The sequence below is a fragment of the Pyxicephalus adspersus genome, chromosome 9, assembly GCF_032062135.1.
Source record: "Pyxicephalus adspersus chromosome 9, UCB_Pads_2.0, whole genome shotgun sequence".
NCBI classification, from domain to species: Eukaryota; Metazoa; Chordata; class Amphibia; order Anura; family Pyxicephalidae; genus Pyxicephalus; species Pyxicephalus adspersus.
This window is the reverse complement of record NC_092866.1, coordinates 18,662,125-18,686,992: the sequence shown is the minus strand read 5'-3', so window position 1 is coordinate 18,686,992 and position 24,868 is coordinate 18,662,125. Positions and strand designations below refer to the sequence as shown.

General features: G+C 37.0%; 2 protein-coding genes and 1 long non-coding RNA gene across 5 annotated transcripts in view; 1 reads left to right on the top strand and 2 right to left on the bottom strand.

Annotated features, from left to right (window-relative positions):
• LOC140338558 (protein NLRC5-like) overlaps positions 1-4,413 on the bottom strand; it is a 57,719-nt gene extending 53,306 nt beyond the window's left edge. For 2 of the 3 annotated variants that reach the window (XM_072422812.1, XM_072422813.1), the window contains exons 1-5: positions 4,156-4,412; positions 3,704-3,763; positions 2,872-2,952; positions 1,420-1,503; positions 453-542 (exon numbers count right to left, since the gene is read on the bottom strand). In XM_072422812.1, the coding sequence (XP_072278913.1) occupies positions 453-542; positions 1,420-1,503; positions 2,872-2,952; positions 3,704-3,763; positions 4,156-4,235 (395 nt within the window). In that variant the 5' untranslated portion in view covers positions 4,236-4,412. Of the gene's footprint in view, positions 1-452; positions 543-1,419; positions 1,504-2,871; positions 2,953-3,703; positions 3,764-4,155 lie in introns of all 3 variants that reach the window. The other variant, XM_072422814.1, reaches the window with a different exon arrangement.
• A 1,803-nt stretch (positions 4,414-6,216) lies between these two features.
• Positions 6,217-23,518, bottom strand: LOC140338556 (protein NLRC5-like). Its single transcript, XM_072422811.1, has 6 exons — positions 23,381-23,518; positions 17,460-17,734; positions 15,140-15,205; positions 11,711-13,406; positions 10,217-10,300; positions 6,217-7,441 (listed from the first exon to the last, which is right to left on the bottom strand). Exons 4-6 carry the CDS (start codon positions 13,309-13,311, stop codon positions 7,354-7,356), a joined length of 1,773 nt encoding a protein of 590 aa, XP_072278912.1. The 5' UTR covers positions 13,312-13,406; positions 15,140-15,205; positions 17,460-17,734; positions 23,381-23,518; the 3' UTR covers positions 6,217-7,353.
• Positions 9,880-16,431, top strand: LOC140338557 (uncharacterized). Its single transcript, XR_011922270.1, has 3 exons — positions 9,880-10,207; positions 11,270-11,396; positions 16,257-16,431. It is a non-coding gene; the product is annotated as an uncharacterized lncRNA (long non-coding RNA).
• Positions 23,519-24,868: the final 1,350 nt, after the last annotated feature.

The following is a 24,868-nucleotide window of genomic DNA, read 5'->3' as shown; positions in this document are numbered from 1 at the left end:
ATCCCGTCCACTTTTCTGTATGTTGGTGGGCAAGAAGGTCAAGTTAAAATGAGAATATCTGTATATTGTGTAGCTTTTGAGTTCTATCAAGGTTGATAGCTTTGTTTATTTCAAGGATGTGGTACATAAAACTCCTAGATTGTAAGCTCTTCGGTGCAGGGTCATCTCCTCTTCCTGTGTGACTGTCTGTATCTGTCTCTCATTTACAACCCCTATTTAATGTACAGTGCTGCATAATATGTTGGCGATATATAAATCCTGTTCAATAATAAAAATAAAAAGAAGAAGTAGAAGAACGCAAAGAAAAAAAAGACAAACTATATTAAATCCTCAAAATTACATTTATGTCTTCTGTAATTTTATTAATGTGCTAACAATGCATTTGATAACTAACATGATTATTATGCATTTAATCTACTTTAAGTAAAACTGGACATATCCAGCATTCTTACCTGGCAAGTATTTGTTTTACGTTGGGACAAGATTGCATGGAAGAGATCAGATGTAAAACTCCTTCTTCTGATATCTGTGTCATGCTGAGACTAAACAAGGACAATAAATTATTTTTATCAGCTGTCGTTTCATATGACAACACACATAAGCACAATCTATAAGACAAGTTGATGCCCTAAGGCGCCCAATATTAGTAGGTAATGATGCCTGAAGACCCCTGTTGATGAGCTTTAGCCTTATGCCTTATGAAAATTCATAGTGCTTTAAGGTGCCTTATGGCTATTTTTTAAATCAGTTTGAGATGCATCTGAGGTCATTCGCAGTTGAGTCACAAGTGCAGATGACCTGCCACTGACCTCTTTCTAACCTGCTTAAATCTGCTTCGATGTTTTCAATGACTCGTACAAGCTGTAAGTTTTCCCATTATAAGGTTACCCTGATCTGCAATACACATGTCTATTTACAGTGATAGCCAACTTTCACCAGAAAGAAGGCTGGCATACACACTACTTTTATAAGATGTGATAAACAATAGTAGCACCCATGAAATCTGCATACATGAAGCAAAGTCACCAATGAGTTTGTTCATCTTCTAAATTAGCCATTCAATATCCAAGCAGATAGTTGTCACCCTTAAAACACAACAACCTACAACCAATAGAATTGTTATGTTTGCAAACTGAATAATTACCTTAAAAAGGAAGAAAAGCAAGGAAATGTAGAACATAATTTTGGTTGCAAATAGGTGGATGGCTGAAGTCAACAAAGTTTTACTACAATTACTCAACTAAGTGAAAGCAAGGCAAGTGAACAGCCTAAATTTCCTATTATCTCTTTTTAATGTCATGACTGGTATTGGTCAGCATATCCCTACAGGATATTACATGCAAATCCTTAAAGTCGTACAAAATTTGTAAGACACCCAAGCATGTGAGCACACCTACCTGTACAGCTCAGATAACTTACTTTACTTCTCCAGCAATGTGCAGATTAGGAAGGGCTTCAATCAGCTTCTTACACCCAGTATCTCCAAGAGGATTTCCAGATAAACTATACCAAACACAAAAAAGTATAATACGTATTGTTTAATAATACATTGTGGTTGAAGTTATGTTCTTGTGATGTTTTCAGCCATTCCATACACTCAGTGGAGAGTAAATGGGTGGAAAGGGTCTTGTCTGCAGCTACCCCTCACACTTAGGCTGGGTACACATGTGCAATAATTGTCTTTGGAAAGGATCTTTCACGATCAGCGACAAATGACTGCACGATGCATGAACGAGCGCTGTACGTACAGGTAAGGGGAGGGGGAGAATGATGGAGCGGCACCCTGAGGCGCACTTTCCCCTTCGCTTCTATAGCAATCTTTCGTCATCCAACGTCCGTGGATCCGCCAGAACAGTCGTTCGGGCGATGGACGAGGGGCGCTGTACATACGCCAGATTCTCGTCCGATATCGACCCTGAGCCGATGGGGCATGAACCATTGGACGTGTGTATGTAGTCTTACTCATGTGCTCTTGGTTGTCTAAATAATTCTCTACTTTTTGTAGAGACAGCCAAAAGTGCAATATTATATTATGTACAAACAATTAGAGTTAGGACAGGCCAAAATCAACCAAACATGGAAAATGTTGTACAAAATATACTGTAGCAGGATAAAATATATGATGCAAACTTTACATTCAGCATCATCTACCTCATTCTTGCCTGGAAAAGGCATTATAGGGTCATGGATAGGACCATGAACTATTGTACTGCTGCAGATTTGCCTTTTATTTGGGAACCAGACCTGGAGGGTCCTAAAAGGAATGGGTGGGCCAGGCACTCCTCTTTTTTTCCAGGTCAGGAATTATTGGTGATGGTTCTGGTGCACCTGGCCATTAATAAAAAGGAACCTGACTTTGAGACTATGGACGTTGCTGCCTGAGGCTGTGTGAAGCTTGTGAGCTGGGGGAAAGTCTTCAACAGTTTAGGTCAGGTATACCAGCAGCTCTGGAGAGAGTATCAGAAAGCCAGGAGGCTAAAATTTGTGTTTTTTTTAAGTTATGCTGTAATTATTTTAATCCTGCAAGGGAAATTCTTGGATTTTGCTTTATGTTGATGTCTTTTTTGCAAATAAAAGTGGGAAGAGCACCCAGAAAGTGAAGTGACATCTGAAATACCTATCTGCTGTGAGTGAAGCTAATCCCTCACAATGCACATAGAAAACTATAAAACTGAGAAAGAGGATCATTATTAATATAATTTTGGGCTAATCACATGATGGATGATTTTTTTTGTACTTGGTTATCTAATATTTAAATAATTTGAAGTGTGAATTTCTCCAAGGAAGTCTTGTGTTTGTGCTTTGGATGGAGCACTTATCAGAATATTACTGTGATAAAATAGATTGTTTTCAGTTTACTATGTGACTTACTTCAAGTAAGTGAGATGTAGGTTGGTAAGGATGGCAATCAGCTGAGGAATGTCTTGGTCGTTGAGGTGGCAGCTTTTTAAACTAAAAAAAGAAAGAAAGAAAGAGCATCAATGCTAAAATAAAAAAAACAATCACAAATTGGTACAAAGGGATAATTTAGGTAGACAAAAAAATGGGAAAGGTTCACCTTTAAAAATTAATATATACAATAAAAAAGAAAGATATATTCCAACAATTCTTGTCTATTAATTTATTATGTACATAGCAACAACAAAACAAATTTCAAACATTGGTCAAGTTATTATTTCTGGGAGTGACATATAAAGTAAACCATGCTGTCCACCAGATTTATTATAATTTTACATATTGATAAATATCCTTCTTCTACTTTGAAACAGTTCTGTGACAAAATAAAACCTTCCTCTGACCAGTTCTTTATTGTAATTCTGTGTCATCCACAATAGTAAACCTGCTGCAGACCTGTATTTAAAACTGTTTCATAGAGTTTGGTAACCGACCCAGAGCTTTAATATTTTGCACTTTTTCTGTATATATATATTTATGAATTTACTATACTATTGCCAGAATTTAATATACTATTTATGAAGTGCCCAAATACGTGGTTTACCACCACTGTTGTGGAGTTATTAATCTTCACCTGGTAATTACTTTCTCATACCCTACTTGATGTATTTTTTTATGTATAGTAGACTAATGATTTCATTAGAGTTTTCTCTAGTTTTGCTCATGCTTATAATTTATTTTTTTGTTTCGATGTATAACTATTTTATTTATCTGTTTTCCATGTGATCATAACATGGGTGGGATTTACCTGAGTCTCATTTCTTTCTTCTCAGTAGTTTCTTTTCGAGGTTTTTTGACCTGAGGAGAGCTACAAACAAATATTAGATTAGTTCTTTAAACTCACCCAGCTTTCCTATTCTTACACCAAAAAGGCAGTATAAATATGGGATTAAATGCCAGTCTTTCTCACAATATTCACAAATGTGATACAGTGGAGGGCCACACAAGGCCAGGAAAGGTCTGCTATTAAGTAGAAACAAATACACTAAATATTCAAGAACCAAAAGAATGAAAAAAAATTGAAAAACATTTAAACAATGTTTAGTGTTTACAAAGTCGGCACTTTTTGGAAACTAAGCAGAGCAGTTGACAATGAGAAACAAATGGTTGCACAAGTTGTAGAAATATATTAGCAAAGCACTGAGGTAATTCAATCAAGAAGTGCAAGCACTAATGCTGGTGTGATTGTTGTGCATTTACCGATTCTGATTCCTCATGCTAGGAACCGTTGCCTCTTGGGGGACACTGCATTTGGTAGCGTTTTCCTGCAACAGATTCATAGGGAATGAATAGTACTAATGGTAGAACTAGTACCGCTCAATGATGCCAGCTGTCTAATTCCTTTTTTAGTAATCAGCACTGCGGTGCAAGTGTTTGAGCAGTTGGCAAGTTACCAGCCATGGGGAGCCATGCAGGAATTCTCAATCCCGAGGCAGGTGTTAACATCCCCTAACCATATCGGAATAGCCACTTTATGAGTATCATTCAGAACGTTGCACAAAACCCTTTACAATTTCCAACACTTTAACAACCCAGAGAGGGTAAAAAAGAGACATTCTTGATGTACAATGTTCTGTATCCAATATTTTTATTTAGTATAATAATCAAGCTGCTGTGTACTCTTGTGCAGCTACATAGAATTACAATTGTACTGCTAACTCTGGAACAAAGGGATAATTACCAGTTAACGATTATCGGACGAACTGTCATTAGTCATTCGTTTTCCAATGATAATTATTGCACGTGTGTACGCAGCCTTACTTGCACAGAGGTGCTCCTAGAATGTAAATAGCTTCAATTAGCAGGCAGGCTGTCTTGTCAATATCTAATCTACACATTGATATCTTGTTGATGACAAATGAGTTGCAGTTTAGCACACAAAACTATAAAATAGAGTTAGTGTTGTTATTAGGTATGTTCCATTCCTTGTGGTTTAAGCTAAGATGTAATATTGATTTTCACAAGTCAAATAAACTTCTCTTGTTGTAAAAATGTATGTGGTTTTGTCACAAACCACTGGTACCAGTGGGAACAATCCGATCATATATCTATATGCAGCTATATCTGTTTATTTGTCTGTTTTTGTTTTTTTCTGATGGTGAATCAAAAAGTTAAAAAAAAACTAAATATTATTAAAGATGCCCTGAGTTAGCTAATAAAATTATTTTTAATACCAAGCATTATGATATTAAATAACATTTTCATATTTCATAAAAACTTTGTGTAGTCAGTTTTGTGTAAACACCACTAGTTTCAGATGTTATTTGAGAAATCCTGAGGAATAAAAGTAAGGGAGGATCACCCATCAACCAAGACCCTTCCCCTATGCCAAACCGGGCCAACTTCAGTCCACAGGGGCGACAAATCAAAACATTCAAAGTCATTTTTGAGTTGTTATAAACCATACAAAAAATGTTTATCATGACCCTTGAGTATGGAGAGTTCCACCCCTGCCTAAGCTCTATATCCCTGTCCACTTGCTTCATATATAGCTACACTTCATCTTTTGTAGTGCTTTCAACTGCCTCAGATGTACTCTCCCATGGGGCCTAATTTATTAAAGCATTCCAAGGCTGTAGAAGGTACAAAATCATTATTGAACCTGGGTGATCCAGCAAACCTGTAACATATTTCTTAAAAGTAACTTGCTATTTGTTGTTTATTCCTGGACCAGATCTATTCCAGGCTTGCTGGATCACCCAGGTTCACTAGTGAAAGCATATCTTTTCCAGTTTTAGAGAGCTTTAATAAATCAGGCCCGTACTGTACATAACACAACTTTGCCGACTTCTCCCACATTGTTAGATTGTACCACAGCTTTTGGATCTTGCACAACTTTTCTTTTTGATCTTACAATTCTAAGCACAAAGTAAAGGCTAAAACATTTATTGAGAAAGCTAAAGTTCCTGCCCACAAAAGATTTTCCTTACCACAGGCACACAGACAGACACACGTACACTGGCAGCCAAATACATTTGTGTGGGGAGAAACCAGAACACCTGGAGAAAACCCACACAATAATGGTAAAAACATTAAACCTGAAATAGTTTTTTTTAACAGCATCAACACATACTAATAATTAACATTAAACTGAATTTATCTGAATTAAGAATTTACTGCAGACTGACAACCATTGACAGCTTAGCATGAGAAAGATAGCAGCATTTTATTGGGTGGAAAGAGGACAAAATTGTCCACTGAAGTGATGAAAGATATAGTTAAAGCGGACCTAATCTAACATTTTACCTAACATAAAGGAGGTTGTTTTTTTTTTTTGTTTTTTTTTGGAGTTGGTAAAACCCTTTAAAAAGAAAAAAGGGTGAAGCCTCATTGAGGCAATAAAGGCAGAATCGGCTCCCTTTTTTTCCCCATCTACTGCAGGCTACGTCAACGATCTCGCGCCTGCGCAGTGCCAGATTTGGTGACCTAGGCAGAAGGGGGAAGATGGTGGCTGTGGATAAGTACATGCTGCAGGAAAGGTGGTGGAGTGAAGTGACCCGGTTTCTTGGCTGGCATCAAGAAAAGCAAAAGAAATAGGCATTTTTTTTAATAAAAGTTAAGATGTAGTTGGAAAAAGTGATTTTAAGGCGTCAGCCAAATGAGTGAGTTGTAATACTACTGAAATTGGTATTGGCACCAAATTGTTTGGGGCATGTGAGGGATATGTGCAGGAACATACCCCAAGAGAAATGATTTTATTAAATAAAAGTACACTTTATATAGCACAATTCTGCATTTTAACTTAAAAAAGTTGACAGCCGTAAAAATGTGTGAAACTTACAATTCTTTAACTTTTATTAACTGCAATATTTTTCACTTTGGGCATATTCTTAAATGTTTCTCTGACTCTGCCAGCAATTTTGGTGAAAGTATCATGGCCAGGGGCTTTACATTTAAGGTGCAAAAGTCATTGGGGAAATTAGCAAAAATGCTTTTGGTTGGATACATTTTAAAAGCTCACTGTCCAGGGATTTTTTTTACATTCTTTGCACTTATAAAGTGTGAACACATTTTATTTTTTTTCTGTTCATTGCAGGACTTATTTTAAAACTTAGATGACCAGGGCAAATTCAAAGGCAACAGATAGCAATATTAAATGTTTTTGTCACTTGTAAATAACTTTTATGCTGTAACAGTTACATATTAAAACAATAAGTAGAACAATATGATTATTCTATCATTTTAGCATTGTTTAAAAACAACATATCACAACTGAAATCATACCCTTGGTATGCATATTATGCTTTTTGCCACCTCAGCTCTGATCTTATCAGAATACTAATATAACAATAATATAAAGACAATAATATAAAGAGCATGACAAATTCTACGTGTGTCTGATCTGATGCAAAATCTTCAAATACAAAAACCACAGATTGCAGAAAAGTCAGAAAATGGTTACTTGATTTCCTGCAGAGCGTGGCAGAGGGGGAAAGACCTTCTTATAGCTTCAATAACGCTGGTTGTCAGACATCCTGTTGTCAATCTGAGGAAAAAAATTAGACAAATTAGCATTTCTAGAATGTTATAATTAAACAAGGTTACCTAAAAAAAGAGTCACTCCAGAAATAGCCGTGGTCAGCCTGCTACAACCACAGAGTTGCCCAGACATACCCATATCCGCATGTTGAATGTACTATACTCACACCATCAATAACATTCAGGTATATAGACGGATGCAGGTTCAGACCTATGGTGGGAACAAACTTTACTACATCCAGTTCCTAGCATCCAGCACCTTGATAGCTGCTCGGCCTCCTGCAATGTAGTGCTGCTTCTTAACCTCCTTAAAGGTAACCCCGAGTATGACTTGGGGTAGAAAAAAGATGAGTCACACTCGGGGTAGGTAATCCTATGGGAGGTAATAGTAAATAGAGCCTTACCTGATCCGGAAAGAAATGAACCACTAGGGAGGTTAAAGAACCAATATTTACAGATTGAATAGTACTGAGTTGCGTACTGGCATTCCCATTCATTCTGTACTAGATTGTCGTGGGTAGGCGCTATACGTAGTGTTTCTACCAAGACAGTAATTCAGTTTGAATGAGGAAGCCATAACCACACTGCAACCTTGCCAGAAGTCTGAACATAGCCTAACTCTCTAACTATCCAACATCAACTGGTCTTTTATGTATTTGCTTTGTATATTATGAGTAAATTCAGGTCAGAGTTTATGATGGTCTTTGGGCTCTCCTCGGATAAGAGGTAAAATGTTGAGACTTACAAAGGCAAAGGGAGGTATGGCATTTCCAGGCCCAATTTTATATCAACAGGCGATTCACTTGACTAGGTTGTTGGACTGGTGTACTAACTGTGGGTCTAAACTCTGGATAAGCTTGAAGAGGCTATATCACTGACCCCAATTACGCTTTGGCATGGGCCCCAAATACAGACTAAAGCTTCTATTATGCAACACACTCTGACTGGGACGACTCTTAAAGTCTCTCGGTTTCTATCCTCTCAAAAGGTAGTTGATTATCCATCTCCATTGTCTCCCATACTGGGATGTCCGGAGTTTCCATCTGGGATCTCCGATGCAATTTTTCACTAGCGTACCAAGGGTGTTTACAGGGCATTTCGTTTTCTACAGGATAGGTCATGGTATTGGAGTGGAGTTGAAACGTGCTAAGGAGTTGCCCCCTTTAGATCCCAGGCAATGTATACAACTTACTTATGTGTTCCACGCTCTTCCACAGCCAGCAACCTTTTGCCGCTCCTTGTTGCCTTTGGAATCCCTGTGTTTAGCAGAGAATCCCCTTAAAGGTTCATAGTCTTATTTGTACCAGGTACTGTTAGCTGTAAAAGCACCCAAAACCCCTGGCTTTGTGAGCCGGTGGGAGACAGACTTGAAATTTTAGGAAACTCAAAAGGATATGTTACTCCACTTTAGCCACAAGGCTGCAGTTTTCAATAAATACCAGGAGACGAATTACAAGCTGGCCACTTGGTGGTATAGAACCCCCTCTAAATTGGCTAAGATCTACCCTCATACTGACAATATCTGCTGGAGATGTGGATCGGCTCCTGGTACGTTTTTGCATAATTTCTGGGAGTGCCCTTCTTTGTCTACTTACTGGTCTTCAGTGGCAGACCTTGTCCATAAGTTCGCAGATAATAATATTAAAGATAAACTCACTTTTTTACGACATCTCTTGAATGCAGCGAAGGCATGCATTCCTGCAATGTGGAAGTTGGACAAACTGCCAACCCTTGGGCACTGGCTAAGGAGGGTGGCAGATGTTTACCGTATGAAAGACATGATGACAGCTGGGACGAATCAGACGGATACATTTATCCAGACCTGGTATTAGTGGGTTCAGTTTAGTACATCTGCAGAGTATGGTAGATTGGCCGGTGACTCCTCTTGTGAAGAGTGAATTATTGTGTTTGATTGTAAAGACCGAACTGACACGGGATTAAGTCAGGACACCCCCTCCCCATCTTACCCCCCACCACACCCTCCTCTCTATTTCTTTTCTTTTTTCTTCTTTTCCTTCTGCAATAAATATAAAAAACTGAGATACTGGGGTTTCTCTTTATTTTACTATTCCATCATTGCATTATCTTAATGTGTTTGTGTATTTGGCTTGTGTTTTCTCAGGACGTTATTTTCATATTGGTTTTTCGTACATTGTGTAACATGCCATTTAATTGTCATGTAATTCTTGGAATATCTCAATAAAAATTATTTTCAAAGAAGTTGCAACACCGTCATCCTAAAAAGTGTCTACTACCACGTTAGAATCTTAAATAATTGGACTAAACCCCCCAAAAATTGAAAAATTAGAAATTGAAATATCGAGTTTTGCAGGGAGATTCCTTAAATTTATGTAAAGGAAATAGGCGATTATCATTCAGGGATAGTTCTTTTTTTCTAGTATACAGTGTACAGATCCAGAAAAACTTATAAAAAAATGAACAAAAAAACACAAGCTGCTTTAGATTAACAACTAACTGAAGATAGAGTTTTCTTCCAAACTTTTACAACCAAGTTTCCTCCTAGCATGGTACTGATATGCATCATTCTGGGCAGTTCTGTGCATGCAGGAAGTGAAAACTTAATTTCTAAACCAAGACAACTCTATCTACGATTAATCATCAAAAGTATTATCTACAGCAACCTTCTGTACTTTTACAGAAAGCTTTTCTGGATCTTATTCATGATTAACAGAAGACTTCATCTTTCTTTTTTCAGTGAATAGAGCAGCATTTAGCAGTGGGTTTGCTAAGCAATGCACAAACAGGTTACAAGGTACGGTACCTGATCTTCTTCAGATGTTTCATACCAGCAATCACCGGGCAAAGTGCGTGTGCAAATTCATTACCATAACTTTTGCTTTTGAAACTAAAAGAAAAACAAACCATAAGAAAAAGTGTTATAAATCTATTCTAGATGCGCTTTTCAGTACTGAATGCTAATTATCTACAAGTTATAATAACATTTTGAAAAGAAGGTCACATTGGCTTTGGATGCATGTAAATGTTTTGCATTTTGCTGCATTTTCCAGGACACAAATGGATAGACATTAGAAAAGTCAATGAGCCTGATTTTTTAAAGCTCTCCAATAGTGAGGAAGACTATTATGTGAGAACCTGGGTGAACAAACTTGGTATGGTAATAAAACATTTGTTAACCAATGTCTATTTTCACCAGCCTTGGAGAGCTTTAATAAATATGTTGCCCAATATGTTACCAACAACAGTATTTTTTTGTGCATGATGAATGCTACATTTTTGGTGTCTTAATCGTTTTTGCCTTAGATATGCAGCAAATCTGAAATGCCAATTGCCACACACGATGCTCTTGTTTTCTGCCTATATGTTTTAAGCTATATAAATGCTAATCTTTACTGGATCATTTCTGAAGTTGTCCAGGAAATTTTACAAACTCTACGCAATATACCTTTTTATATTTTTATATATTTTTAAATATGATTTTTGTGGTCATATTGAACAGGGATTTTTGATTGTCTTAGGTAGAAAACTGTATTGCACTCTTTAAAAACTACAGTAAAAAATAATGTTTTTAATTTGTCCTGAGGGATCAAAATGTTTATTTACAACAGGGCATTTGTTGAGCTTTGACAATGTAACTGATAAGATATAAAATCTTGCATACTGATGTACAAGTCATGTAAATGTCTCATTTAAAATTTTGATCAGTTTTATCTGTTGATTGTTTGTACAGATGGTAGAGTTTGTGTACTTTTCATAGATACTTACATGCCTAGTCTGATCACAACTCAGAACTCCCTTTAATTTAATTGAATTTAATTTCCTTTCATATTTACTCCATAACCAATTGTTTCATCAGATTTCATCACAATTAGCCTATGCATGATTTATCCAGGACAGCAAGATAGAAACAATGGGGGAATTGCTAAGCAAGGAAGACTATGCAAAGTGCTTTTCCTGCAATGATAACTGGAACCACCAATTTGGTAAGCTATATCTACTGCTAGAGCTTTAAAAAGGTACACAAGCTTCCTGGACAGTGCAGATTATTTGTAGCCTGCCTCTTTGCCCAGAAAAAAGTCATATATCAATATTAATATTATTATTATTATTATTAATAATAATAAGAAGAAGATGTATTTGTATAGCGCCAACAAATTAGGCAGCGCTGTACATTAAATAGGGGGTTTCGGGTTACAGACAGATACAGACAGTGACACAGGGAGAGGAGAGGACTTCTAGAAGAGCTTACAATCTATTCAGATACATTTTTTATGTTGAGTTGGGACATTGCCATTACCTTAAACTTTCCACTTTTTCAAATGATCCAAGAACTTCCAAGCATTCCAGCTCCATAGGACATCCTGAAAAATCTAAGGAAACCATACATGATCCATGTTTCACCACAAACAGCACAGCTGTCATATCTACTGGGGTGATCCTAAATTTTTTCAGATCATACTTTTGAGCCAAATATTTTCCAACGTGCTTTGCTAATTTCTGATCTTGAGTTTCATAAATGCAGTGACACAACTCAACTATCTTGGGCCCTGTTAGTTGAGTGTCCGCCATCTTTGCTAGAGATACTAGAATGGTTTCTTGCTTCTTTTGGATCAAAATTTCATTCCATTCTGACAACATGAGAAGAAATGGTTGACAATCCTTAGATGATAGACCAGAAAGGAATATATGAAATTGATCGGTAAGATCTTCCTTTGTCTTGAATTTAAAATTCCACTTTGATTTTAAAGTAAGTCTTTTCTGTAGTGAGACTGGTGTTACTTTACTATTGGCCATCAAATATAAAGCAGCAAAAAACTCCTGAGAGCTAAGGTGCACAAAAGAATAACCCAAATCCATACTACTTTCAAACCTCTTGACTTCAAAAACCGAAAGCAGTCCATGGTCCGAAGCAAATTCCTTTATGTCTTCTGAGACTTCTCCAGCGTAAAAGATGGTTTTGTTTTGATCAAGTCCATCGTGTGCTAAATGTGCCAATTCAAAGATCAGTGGCCTAAGAGTGTTCAGTAATGTCGCCTCGTCTGTCCATGATGCCTTTCTTTTCTGGATAAAAATCTTTAACATTTCTAAATAAAACTGTGTAATTGTCTGAGGAAGATCTGACTTTACAGAAGTGTTTAAAAGGTGCTCCAGGCAAACACATACAATGTGGCACAATGCAGGAACAAAACACAGGTGCATCAACTTGCTATTGTCTTCTAAATGAAGTAGTACTTTTTCTTTCAGTGCATTCGTAATAAAGAAATCATCAACATATTGTTGAACTTTTTCTTTATTAAATCCCAGGACCTCGGCAATGTGGTTGATAATATCTAAAGGAAGACTGCTAAATAGTTTAGATCTGCAGGTAACTACAATAGTACATCCTTGCAGGACTGTCCCATAAAGCATACATGTAAACAAATCAGAAATAGAGGTCATTTGGTCAACTTCAAGTGTAGAGTTCGGAGGACTTTCATTGAATTGTCCTACAAATTCATCCAGCCCATCGAATATGATGAGTACCTTTTGAGGGTTTTTAATAATAAATTCAAACACTTCTTCTAAATTCAGATCAGGCATCAGAAACAAGTTGAACAAAAGCTCTCTGAGTGTAACATACCTACTGACCCGATTCAGCTGCCGAAATTCAAAGAGAAAGGTTAGTGTATGTTGACTGAATTCTCCTCGTGCCCACTGGTAGCAGATCCTGTGTGCCATCATAGTCTTACCAGTACCCGGCATTCCTATCAATAGAATAACATGTGTTTGCATAGAACTGGTTCTCTCAAAAAGATTTTTAATTTTTGTGCTGGAGCCTTCTTTTTCAAGGGTCTGGTCAACTCTGCTTCTATGACAGTCCTTGGGTTTTATTATCTTCAATAACGGTTCAACAAACATTGGATTGCAGGAGCTTCTAGGATCTCCCTTATTTTTCAATGGATATCTTTGAAGAATTGAAAGTCGTATCTGTTCTCTGTATTGTGATGCCGCCTCTGAATAAAAACATCATGCCATCAAAGAGTTGGTTTAGTTTTCGTATTTATTACCATACATACATAAACCAATACTTTTTGACCTCAAAATGCCATTGGTAAAGGAATCTCAGTTTATGATCATATATCATATGATCATTTATTATATATAATCATATATATAAGTAAGAATCTCAGCAAGGACACAAAGTATAGTATGTTCTCACCATGTTTCTATGCATTATCTCCGATGTACCCAAAATATATTGGTAAGGTAAATGGCTTCCCTCAAATTGGCACAACAAATGGCTGTGCTTGTCTCGGGTAAAAGTCTGACATGTGTACAGTGGTGCTCCAACAATATTGACCAATTACCCATTGGGAACATCTGTTCATCCTTCACTAGAAAGACAAACTTGTAAAAGTTACTCACTGATAAAACTGAATCTAAAAAACTGACTTAATATTTTTAATGCTCATTCACACTTTTCCATTTAGATGCTTTGCAATATTGTGTCATGTGCATATATTGCTATTCATTTTGAAAGAGCTGTTAACTAGGAATGAGTGAGCGATATTTTAAAACTCGATCTTGTGGCAAATTTGGCCATTCTCGCTTACCGAATTTTAAGTGAGAATGGCGGGTGTAAATTCTCCGATCCAGGTCCCATTCATTTTTTTTTCTTTTTAAGTGTGCGATCCGCAGCATTAGAGGTTTATTAACCTCTAGTGCCAGGGATCACACATCTTTTCAATGAATGCGGCCGAGGCGGCCACATTTATTGAGAATATCTCCGGGACTAAAGGTCAAATAACCTCTAGTGCCAGTGATCACACATCTTCTCAATGAATGTGGCCCGAGGCAGCCGCATTTATTGAGAATATCCCCAGGACTAGAGGTTAATTAACCTCTAGTGCCAGGGATCACACATCTTCTCAATGAAAGAATGGATTCCCTGCGAATCCTCCTGTTAAAATTTCCTAGATTCGACAAAATTTTGCGAAACCATCTGAAGTTCGAGGAAATTTTGGCCAGAATGGCAGAGCATTCTCGCTCATCCCTACTGCTAATGCAGAGAAATGAACCAAATAATGAACACAGCTCAATATAATGTAAAGTAGTGCATTACCATGCGTTGTGGTATGCTTCATAGAATTTGCAATTCCTTAGTACATTGGGGTGCCATTCAAAGTGATTGGCATCAGAACATGCTTACACATGTAATGCATGTTAAAACTGAATAAAGTTCCACCTTTTTTTGGGGATTTAGGACCAGGTATGGCATTATTGCAGAAATAGAAATGCAATATTCCTTCTGCAATAATCGTTCTTGCCTGATCATTCCATGGAACTGTCATGCAGCCAGGATACCTGGCAATCTCCGGTTACTGGCAGTGAAGGAACTCAATCATTTCTTTCCAAGCACTTAAATTGCTGAATCTCCATCAAGAACTATTACCATCAAAGACTTCCGATGACACTACATAAGAATTTAGTTGCTACTAAATTAAGACATTATCCCCCTCCCCGTGTATAGACAAATAGCACACAGCTTATTCTTGAAGTTTGAAACTAGTGTTTTTGTTTTTTTAAAAGTTCCTATACATTTCTTAACACATGGCAATTCAATGGTAGTTTTTGTACCCTTAGCCAAAAAAAATTATTATATATTAATTTTACTAGTTGCTGAGACATTTGTCTATGTTTTAATGATAGACAAGTTCCAAATGAGCATCTAGCTATGACCAATTACCTTGTATCCTTTGTTGTTTACCATCTTCTATTGCAAAAGATTCACTTCAACTTATTTCAGCAGATTCTAAAAAAGAACACACATAAAGAAAAACCTTCATATCATACTGTCTAAAAGAAATGTTTTCAATTCAAAAAATGATGCTGTATATGGCATCTGGAAATTCAAATGATTTATGATAATTNATTGGTTTTGGTCAAAAGAAGTGGACATCTTATACCATTCCCTATTCCACGGTTCCCACTGTAAAAGTATAAGAGATTGCCTGTGAACATACTAGAAAATAATTAAAGGATCTTTACCTGTCTACTCTTTAAGAAGCGTCTGAAACTGATTAAGTTTAGGCTCTGGCATAAGGGGCACTTTGCACATTTATTTTTAGGTTGGTTAGACATTACGCATGGGAACACCCAAAGAGTTTGCCTTAAAAAAACTCTGAACTTCAGGTTTACCAAGTTTACTCTAAATTCCAGGTTTGCTGAAATTCTCAGGTTTACTGATACAAGTGTACCTTCTCCAGCCTTGGCGAGCTTTAATAAATCAGACCCACAGTGCACAAAAATTTTAATTTTTTTTTTTTTAATAAACTTAGAAAACTTCTCTCTAGAAAACATCTTTATTAATGTAATGTAACACCCATAAAAGGAGAACACAATTTAAATAAGAAAAAATTGTGAGCAGACATGTTCATTATTGCAAAAGGGACAGGTAACGTCCCTTCTGCAATAAAGTAAACTTATCTGCCTGTTTGCAATATTTTCTCAATATACATGGTATCCCGGCATCCAGGGGTAATAAAAAACTTCCCGTGACCATGTGTGGGAGTTAATGGCCTGGCCAATCAATATAGCTGAAGAAATGGAACCTGGAAGAGGACAGGTAAACATGGTGATGCCTGTGGAATAAGGACAGGTGAGCTTAAATAAAAAAATTGCAATCGGGCAGGTAAGTGTATTTTAATGTAGAAGAGACGGTGCCTGTCTCTCTTGCAATAAACAGCCCATCTGCTGGCAATTTAATAATATTTTAGTTCTGCTTTAAAGGAGTAGCAAAGCCATCAATATGTGTTGTCCTTGAAGTGTTAACTGATTTATTTTTATTCTGACCATTGGTGCAGATCGAATGGAACACCCAATCCCTCTTCCATCCAATGCACAAAAGGGTTACTTTCCAATGGATCTTAAATATGCAAAACAATTCAAATCTGGAGGAAAGACAAAGATGAGTGATGTGACATGAACCCCTATTTGTATTTTCCTTGCTAATATCATGTATGTACAGCAGCAGTTGGAATAAACATTTGTTTGATACCCCTTGGTGTGTGACCCTCTTTAAAGGAATGTCATAGGAGTATCAAAGCTTGCAGCAATGTATATGCCATATTTGTGTGCCTATCTGTACTTCTGCAGATTGATGACATTCCCATGACACTGCTTGATTGCAGTTACAAGAAAGATTACAAGAAAGTTTCATAAAGTCCCAGTTGTAATTCCCAAAAAGATTTAATCTCAGGTTATTCAGTGTTTAACCTCTTCTTTACAACACATTGAAATTAATCTAATGCAAATATTTTATGTAGACTGTGGACAGTTAAGTAACCCTAGAGATGGGTATTATATAATAGGAAGGGAATTTATATTCCCCTTTTGATTTTGCACACAAAGAAATAATCAAATTTCAGGAATATCAGGAATACTTGAATCATTCATGCAGTCTATGTACTTCAATGAAATTCACAATTACTGGTGTTAAATCTGATCAGTTTGCTTGTTTAATGTATTTCCCTGCAGTAGCAATAGTACCTGCAATATTCACCTCATCTCCAGCACTGTACTTTAGATCAGTGGGGCCCAACCTTTTAGACATCACGGACCACAAACTTTACTGACTCTGGACTCTCTGACGTCATGTTGCCAGAACCCGTCCAGAGATACAACCCGGCCACTGCCTGGGGGCTGCAATGCATACGGGCTCTGGCCGGTGCGCCCCCCCAAGTGGGGTCCTTCTCCTGATGTGGACCACCAAATTTTTCTCATTGACCAACAGTGGTCCGCAGACCACAGGTTGGGGGCTGCTGCTTTAAATCACCTTTGTGCAAACCAGTGTCTCTTCCAAGTTTTTGCAATACAGTACCTCCTCCAAGTTCAGTAACCCTTCCTCACTCCCTACAAGTCGAACTAATCATTTCTAGCTAATCCCTCTTCAATTCATACAACACTAACCATTTCCAACACACAAATTAGCTGGCTCCACTCACTATAAAACTTTTTTTTAATCTATTTTTACTTACAAGTTTATTTTTAATAAAACAAGCACTAACCTTTGCTCTGGCTGAGAAGTTGCACCTCCAGATCCATAGGCAGTTGAAAATTCATGCAGATGTAATCTAGAAGCTGCATCCATACTGCGGTGTGGACTGTCCTTACTAGCTGGATAATGGCAGAGACCTTCCCTCTGTCATCTTCCATCATTAGAATGTTGTTTAGGTCGGCACCAGGCAGAAGCTCACCCACTGTCCTCACCAACCAAGGGACATTCTGGCAGAGGATTTCCTCCAAATGAGGTATAATATTTTCCAAGTCCTCCATTTTGATACTGTGAGTGAAAATATCTGAATTCAATTACACTGATAAATGTGTTGAATTTAACCTGACTATTTGTGGAGAGAAGGTTCCTAAAGTTATTCACGCCTATTATCAGCCTAATACTACTGTGCTAGAATGCCGCATAGTATATGGGAAGTGACCACAGGGCAAGCACTGCCTGCAAACCCCATGATACCATGTCTGCTCCTGGTTGTTCTTTGGATGTATCCATTCTGATTGTGGGCACCTTTCATTTTTAAAGCAGAATCATATATTATATACAGGTGTTTATCATTTCTCACAATATGACATTTGATGATTTCTTCTCCTACCTGTCCTACCTGCCTGTTCTTCAGGCATCATGCAGGGTAACTATGTACTACCTACACTGACCTGCTGAGCCAGCATATTAGTGTACAAAGTAGATGGTCACCCTGGATGAAAGATATTACCACCTTTCCAGAGACACAAGCAGAAGACATTGGACCTGATTTAATGAAGCTCTCTGCAAGGCTGGAAAGGATACACTTTCATCAGTGAAGCTGGGTGATCCAGCAAACCTGGAATGGATCTGGTCCAAAATTTAAAACATGTGCTAACAAATAGCAAATTACTTTTAAGACATCCCTTCCAGGTTTGCTGGATCACCCAGCTTCACTGATGAGAGTATATTCTCTCCAGGCTTAGAGAGCTTTAATAAATGAGGGCCATTGTCAGCAGGCATACTGTGATCTCTGCACATCTCATGCAAATCCTAAGCACTTACCAACAATGGTCACAAATGTGTGACACAGATCAGCTCTCCTCAGCATCCTTTTACCTTGTGACTTATAAATTATTACATGAATAGGAAGGAGAGACTATGTAATGGCATGTGACCAGAGCTCTAAATGATACTGTATATGTATATTGTTGTATATCTAAATAGGAAAATTATCTATTCATTATATTATAATTATCTTATCAATTGTGTGATAATATGTTTAAAAAATCTATCAATCGTAGTAATGTAAATAAATAGGGGCAGCTATGTTTGCTTAATGCATATGCAGGCTTTGCTTTCTGCTTTGTGTGTCATACAATGGTTGTGGTTTGCTGATTCTCTTATCACAATAAAAATATATAAGAGGTGTCTATCAAACTAAAAATACAACAGACTCACTGCAGAATGTTATAAGGTCAAACATTCATAAAGTTCTGGCAACCACTGACTATATGATGTTTGCCATAGCATAGGTCACACAATGGACATTGAAGTCTTATATGGCACTCAGAGGTATTGTCCCCCCACTTTCTGCTGGAAGGTAGCTCCATGTCCTCATTCCCCAATCTGCTGCCTATAAAATCTAAACTGGGGAACTCCTTAAATAACATTCAGATCTTCAGGGAACCCCTGCTATAATTACTATATCCACAGATATATAGAGTCTCTATATAGAGACCATTGATCCAGGGAAAATCCGATTGCCTCATGGAATCAGGAAGGAATATTTCCCCTGTTGAAGCAAATTGTACCAGGGTTTTTTTTGCCTTCCCCCAGGACCAGCTGTGTCCATAGGGTTTTATATCTGGGTTTATTTCCCTAGTGGTTAAACTTGATGGACTTAACTATGTAACAACTTACTGCTGGGAATTAGGAAGAGTCCCTTCTTCCCACATTCTTGGCCAGTGTGAAGAATGTCACCCTTACAGATAGCCAAAGAGATCATTGATAACTGACCTAAGAGGCCAAAACTGGTCATTGCTCAAGGAACCCCTAGCAACCTCTGGAGAAACACTGATTTAGAAACACTAATCTAAGCCATCTAAATGTGTCTTGGTAAGTAACACCAAACTTTGATGTTACTGATGTTACAGTCTTTAAATGGGATGCATAGGGTTCTAAGAAGAGCTCTTAGTTTTAGCAGGATTGATTTATGGAGAAATTTTGCACTGATCAATTGAAACATTAAAGCCACCAGCTCAAATGTATGTAGGTCCTTCTTGTACCATCAAAGCTCTAACCTGCTAGGGCATGGACTCCACAAGATCTATTAAGATGTCCTGTATGTATCTGGGACCAAAATGTTAGCAGCAATCCCCTAAAATCACACTACCTCTGCAGACCTGGCCAACTACATTATCTAAAACAAAACATGATCAGACCAAGACACCTTCTTTTAATGCTATATGGTGCAGTAGTGGAACTTACATGTGTAGAAGGTATTGAACATGTCTATGATCAGGGTATCATGTTGGTGATACTTAAGGGATGGAAGGTGCCAAGGGGTTAAAGTGGACCTGTAAGTAACATTACAAGCTTGTGTGACTAAAATCTGGAGTTGGCATAATACACTGTAACAGGCATTGCAGGAGCTTTTCAAACATTTGCACCTTTATCATTAAACAGCTGTACTTTAGCTCCAGTCAGTTAATTTTGCCTTACAATGATGTCTTTACTAGAAATTGACTATTCAGGATTGATTTCCTGTGAAGCTAAAACATGTTTATTCAAATATCCTCATAAAATGTGCAGCAATAATTCAGTATATATAGGTATATCTGGATTTGAATATTGTCACACCAATGTGCAATGCATGTAAAGTGAAGTCAAATGCCTGTGATGCGCTAGGAAATAGATACAAAACAATATATACCACCCTTATAGTCAAATATGGCAATAAACATATCAGCATGTATGCACTTGGAAAACCAAATCACTTAAGAACTTTACATTCAATTCAGCATTGTCTGCCCTATATATAGCAAGTAACAATAACAAGTTATTTCATGCATTTAGGGCTAAACCCTCAGATCCTGACCATGATGATAATCAAACATGGTCTCTTTTAATCTCCAGGCACAATTGAATCTATTTATTGCAGTATGCCTTATTAGTATAGTAAAAACAATATATATTATTAGATATTAGGAATGGACCAAAGGTTGTTAGGAAGGTAGTGTCCTTTATAAGTATGTATCTGGTTTTGTACAGCCTTTGCTCCATTCCTTTTTTTTCAGATAAACTCTGTCTAAGGAAGCCATAGGAAACTTTAAATTTGAGGTACGAAATAAAATCTATATATTCATTTATTAAAATATATCATAAAGTTTGGAATGATGGTCATACTCTAAGAAATACCTGGGATATATCCTTTACACTTACATTGCATGTTATATTTTGCTTCTTTTGTCCCTTGTAAGATGTGTTTCCATCCATAATTAACCCAGAGGAACCCTACATGGGTGAAACGCGTCAGTAGGCTGAAGTATCTCTTGATCTCTGATCTCCACTTTATGTATATAAGGACTTGATAGGACAACATCTGCATGAAGATTTTAAGGATGAAAGTTGCCCACCCATCTGCCCCTTTGTGTTTTTTAGGATAGGGTTTGGGGTTGATTAGGGCGGTTATGGGTCATTGAGAGAAGCGTTTTATGAATGTGCCTTGTATACTAGTTGGGGAGAGTAGGTGTGGTGTCTCTAAAATGGTTCAAAGTAGGACAAGGTGTGCTCTTCATGGAGCTTAGTTGTGGTAAGGGGCTGCATCCAAATAATATCATTCCCATAGTATATTGCGGCTATGTATATAGTATATTAAGTGGCAGACCCCAAGGTTGTTACTGGTGATGGGTTCAAAGCTTTCAAAAATCTGTAACTTTGTGGGAGGTGTTGAAAATTGGAAGGGCTGGGTGGTTAAGGAGGTTAAAGTAGAAGTTAAAAGAATGAGGTTAGGGGGAGGACTGGTACATAATAATTGTGTTAGGAAACTGCTACAAGTCATTTTTTATAGAAGGATTGTTTAAAATGCTGATTTTTGGTATTACCATTGTTTTTAATATTAAACAGTTGCTTGGACCATTAATCCCACATATAATCCCATGTTTATTGTTCTCATTTATTTAGGGGTGTAAAAAGGTAGTGGGGAAGATGGTGGTGGCTGTCCTAGTGGTGAAGGGCTGTTGACCTTTGGTCACGGCTTTTGTTTTGTCTATCAATTTTTATATAGTTAAAAAGTTCACATTAATGCAGTCCACTTTTATGGACCCAAAAGTTTTTGTTTTCATTTTATTTTCTTCCTCATTAACATGTTTTCAGTACCTACGTAACCGTATATTATTGAAGTGGCCTTTGATGACCATTGGTACCATGAGTTTAAAATCTACTTCCTGATGTGAATTTATATTACGACGAGAATTCAGGACTTAAATCCTCATGGAGCTCTATACCACCATAGGAGTTCATATCCTACTTCCTGATGGGACTCTATATGACTATAAGAGTTTATAAGCTTCTTCCTGATGGGACTCTTTACCACCATAAGAGTTCATGAGCTACTTTCTGATGGGACTCAATATGACCATGAAAGTTCATTAACTACTTCTTTAAAGTATTCTATACCACCATGGGAGTTCAAAAGCTACTTCCTGCCATCCCAATCCTGGCTTCAATAATAAGTCACTAGCCCCAAGGGAAGACATACAATTTAGGCAACTGCACAAACGTTTCTATCTTTATGAAGAGGACATTTGTTTTAAGTCAGTGATCGTAAAATTAATGAATTATCAGCATTAGAGCGCCATGAAATGTACCTTTAAGGACAATCCATGCCATGGCAGCACCTGTATTTCTAGATTCCTATGTTTAGTTCAAACATAACCACAAATGACTAAGTAGACCAAAATGTTAACAAACAGGTTGGGAGAAAGGGGATGAATTCTTTTTTTTTTTTCTTCCTACACATTTATAAATATTATTTATATGCAAACGTTTTAATATTAGTTCATTTGTGGGAATGCTTTTTTAACAAAAGGAGTTCCTAACGGTAATATAATGTATAGTGAATTATCTAAGTACATAAATATGATAGGCCTGAGAAATAATCAACTTTTTATTAGGTTTAGTGACATGGTAAGATAAGGCTCTTTAGTTTCAATTTAAGTTGTCTCAAAATAAAGTTCCTTATCCTTGTTTTAAATCTTACTATAGGTTTTTAGGGTATGAGATTTACAATTTGTAATCCGTTAATTAGCATAATTTATTTATGATCTCAGATGTGTGTGTATATATTAATATATATATATATATATATATATATATATAATATATATGTGTGTTTGTTTGTGTGTGTATATGCAGACAGGTCAGTACATGCACAGTTGCAAAAAAGGAATAATATTGTTTTGTTGTTTTATTTGGTATGTTGCAATACATGAGAAAGAAATATAACAGAAATGTATTTTATTATTCCAATTTCTTTGTCAAAGCCCATTAAAACAGACGTGTATAAAACGTAGTTTTGGGCTTCAGGACAGGGGTTATTTGACAAAGCTAGAAATGTAATATATATGTCTCTTTTGAATATAGAGTGGTCCCTTGCCTCTCTTTTTGCTGGTATAGGAACGATGGTAAAAAATAAATTAAAGCAAGTAAATAAAAATATTAAGTATAGTCTATTAATAGCATATTCTATATAGTATAGTAAGTAAATATGTATATTTGTGTGCGAGTTTGACCGCATATGTAACATTAGTATTAAGACGAGATCTCTTTCACTTAAGGTACCAAACTAGTTGTGTACAGCTACCTACTGTAAAATCCTATGTAATATTTGTAATCATATATATTTAAATCAAGAAACTACACAAAAACAATCATACAAAATGTATTACTTACCATTAAGTTTTTTGTTTTTTGCGAGATCTGCGAAGCATGTCTTTATATTCCCAAGTCAGTATACCTTTAATACAAAAAGAAAGTAAATGCCACATGGAAAACCCCTTTCTTTAGGGGTTGGGACATAATCTTTTGCAATAACAAAAACACAATAAAAATCAAAAGTAGTAGTAGTAATAACGATTTCCTAAATGGTAAAAATCGGCTTTTTAGCAGTCAAAATCATTTGATGAAGTAAAGTTTGTAAGTGTAAAGACAAATCTCCCATGAATGTAAGTTTCTCAACTTACATGTAGACGAATGCAGGCAGGCAAATGAAGTCTGTGTAATGTATTTTCAGTTTCGCTTTACTCTAAAAGAGTTTGTATGAAAAATGTATAATCGGTGTATTTAGGAAATCTTTGTGCAATTTTATAATAATAGGTGGATATGGTGTTCGGTTTAAACTTGTCATAGATGACTTTAACACATAGTAAAAAGTAAAAACATATAGGATGCATACACATGTAAAAATTCTTGTTGCTGAAAACCATCTTTCATGGTAATTTTCATCGATGGAGAATGACTTGTATAGTGGTTATTCCTGATCGGTCAAAAATGAATCCGGGTTTTGGGCAATCACTGTACTCATGTCGGATCAAAAATTAACTTGCTCCCACACCCAGGACTTTCATCCATTGCCCACCACTGGTTTGTGGGTAGGGCCTATCCTAGGGCCGGACTCCTTCCATAGTAAGGCTTCTGCTATGGCTGCATGGGACTGGCCTAGCAAAGCAGATGAACAGCATGGACAGCTGCAGGGGCCAGACTATCAGCATTGCCACTGCTGATTCCTAGACCCTTGCTTGACCATTAGCATCTGATCACAGCTTGTCCTGCCCACTGCTTTCTGGATTAACAGAACTGCCTTTAATGCAGAAACATTCCCATTGTGTGCTGCAGTGCCTGGGAGGGGGAGCATGTAAAGCAGAAATAAAGGGGGATTTGGCTAAGCCTGGGAAGTTGAAGATCTTTTTTGTTTACTTGATGAGGATTGTGAATTACATAGTAACTGATTTTAGGACTTGTTTAGACCTAAAATACATGCTGGGTGCATTAAGACTATGTTCAGAATGGCGTTGAGGTTGTTACCGCTTTCTTACATCAGTGTACCGTCTATCTACAGCAGCCCATCAAAGAATGAATGGGGTGTCAGAGAGTGGTTAGCTACTGCTTACTGTCAAACCCAGGTTATTCAAGAACCCGTGCTGCTGTGTGAGCAGCTAGTAAGCTGCATGCCGGCATGAGTTGGGAAAGATCATTTCCTATTGTCACAGTTTTAAATCTGCCCATTAACAAAATTTGTGCATCGCCTCAGCAGAAAGTCAAAGTCTGTGTAAAAAAAACCTGCTAGCATGCTGTACAAAAAGACCCTTGCTATTTAATAGGAAGAAGTGGTCTCTCTGCAGAGGTCTGACTAGCCACTTGCTAAAACATAGCTAGAGCTCT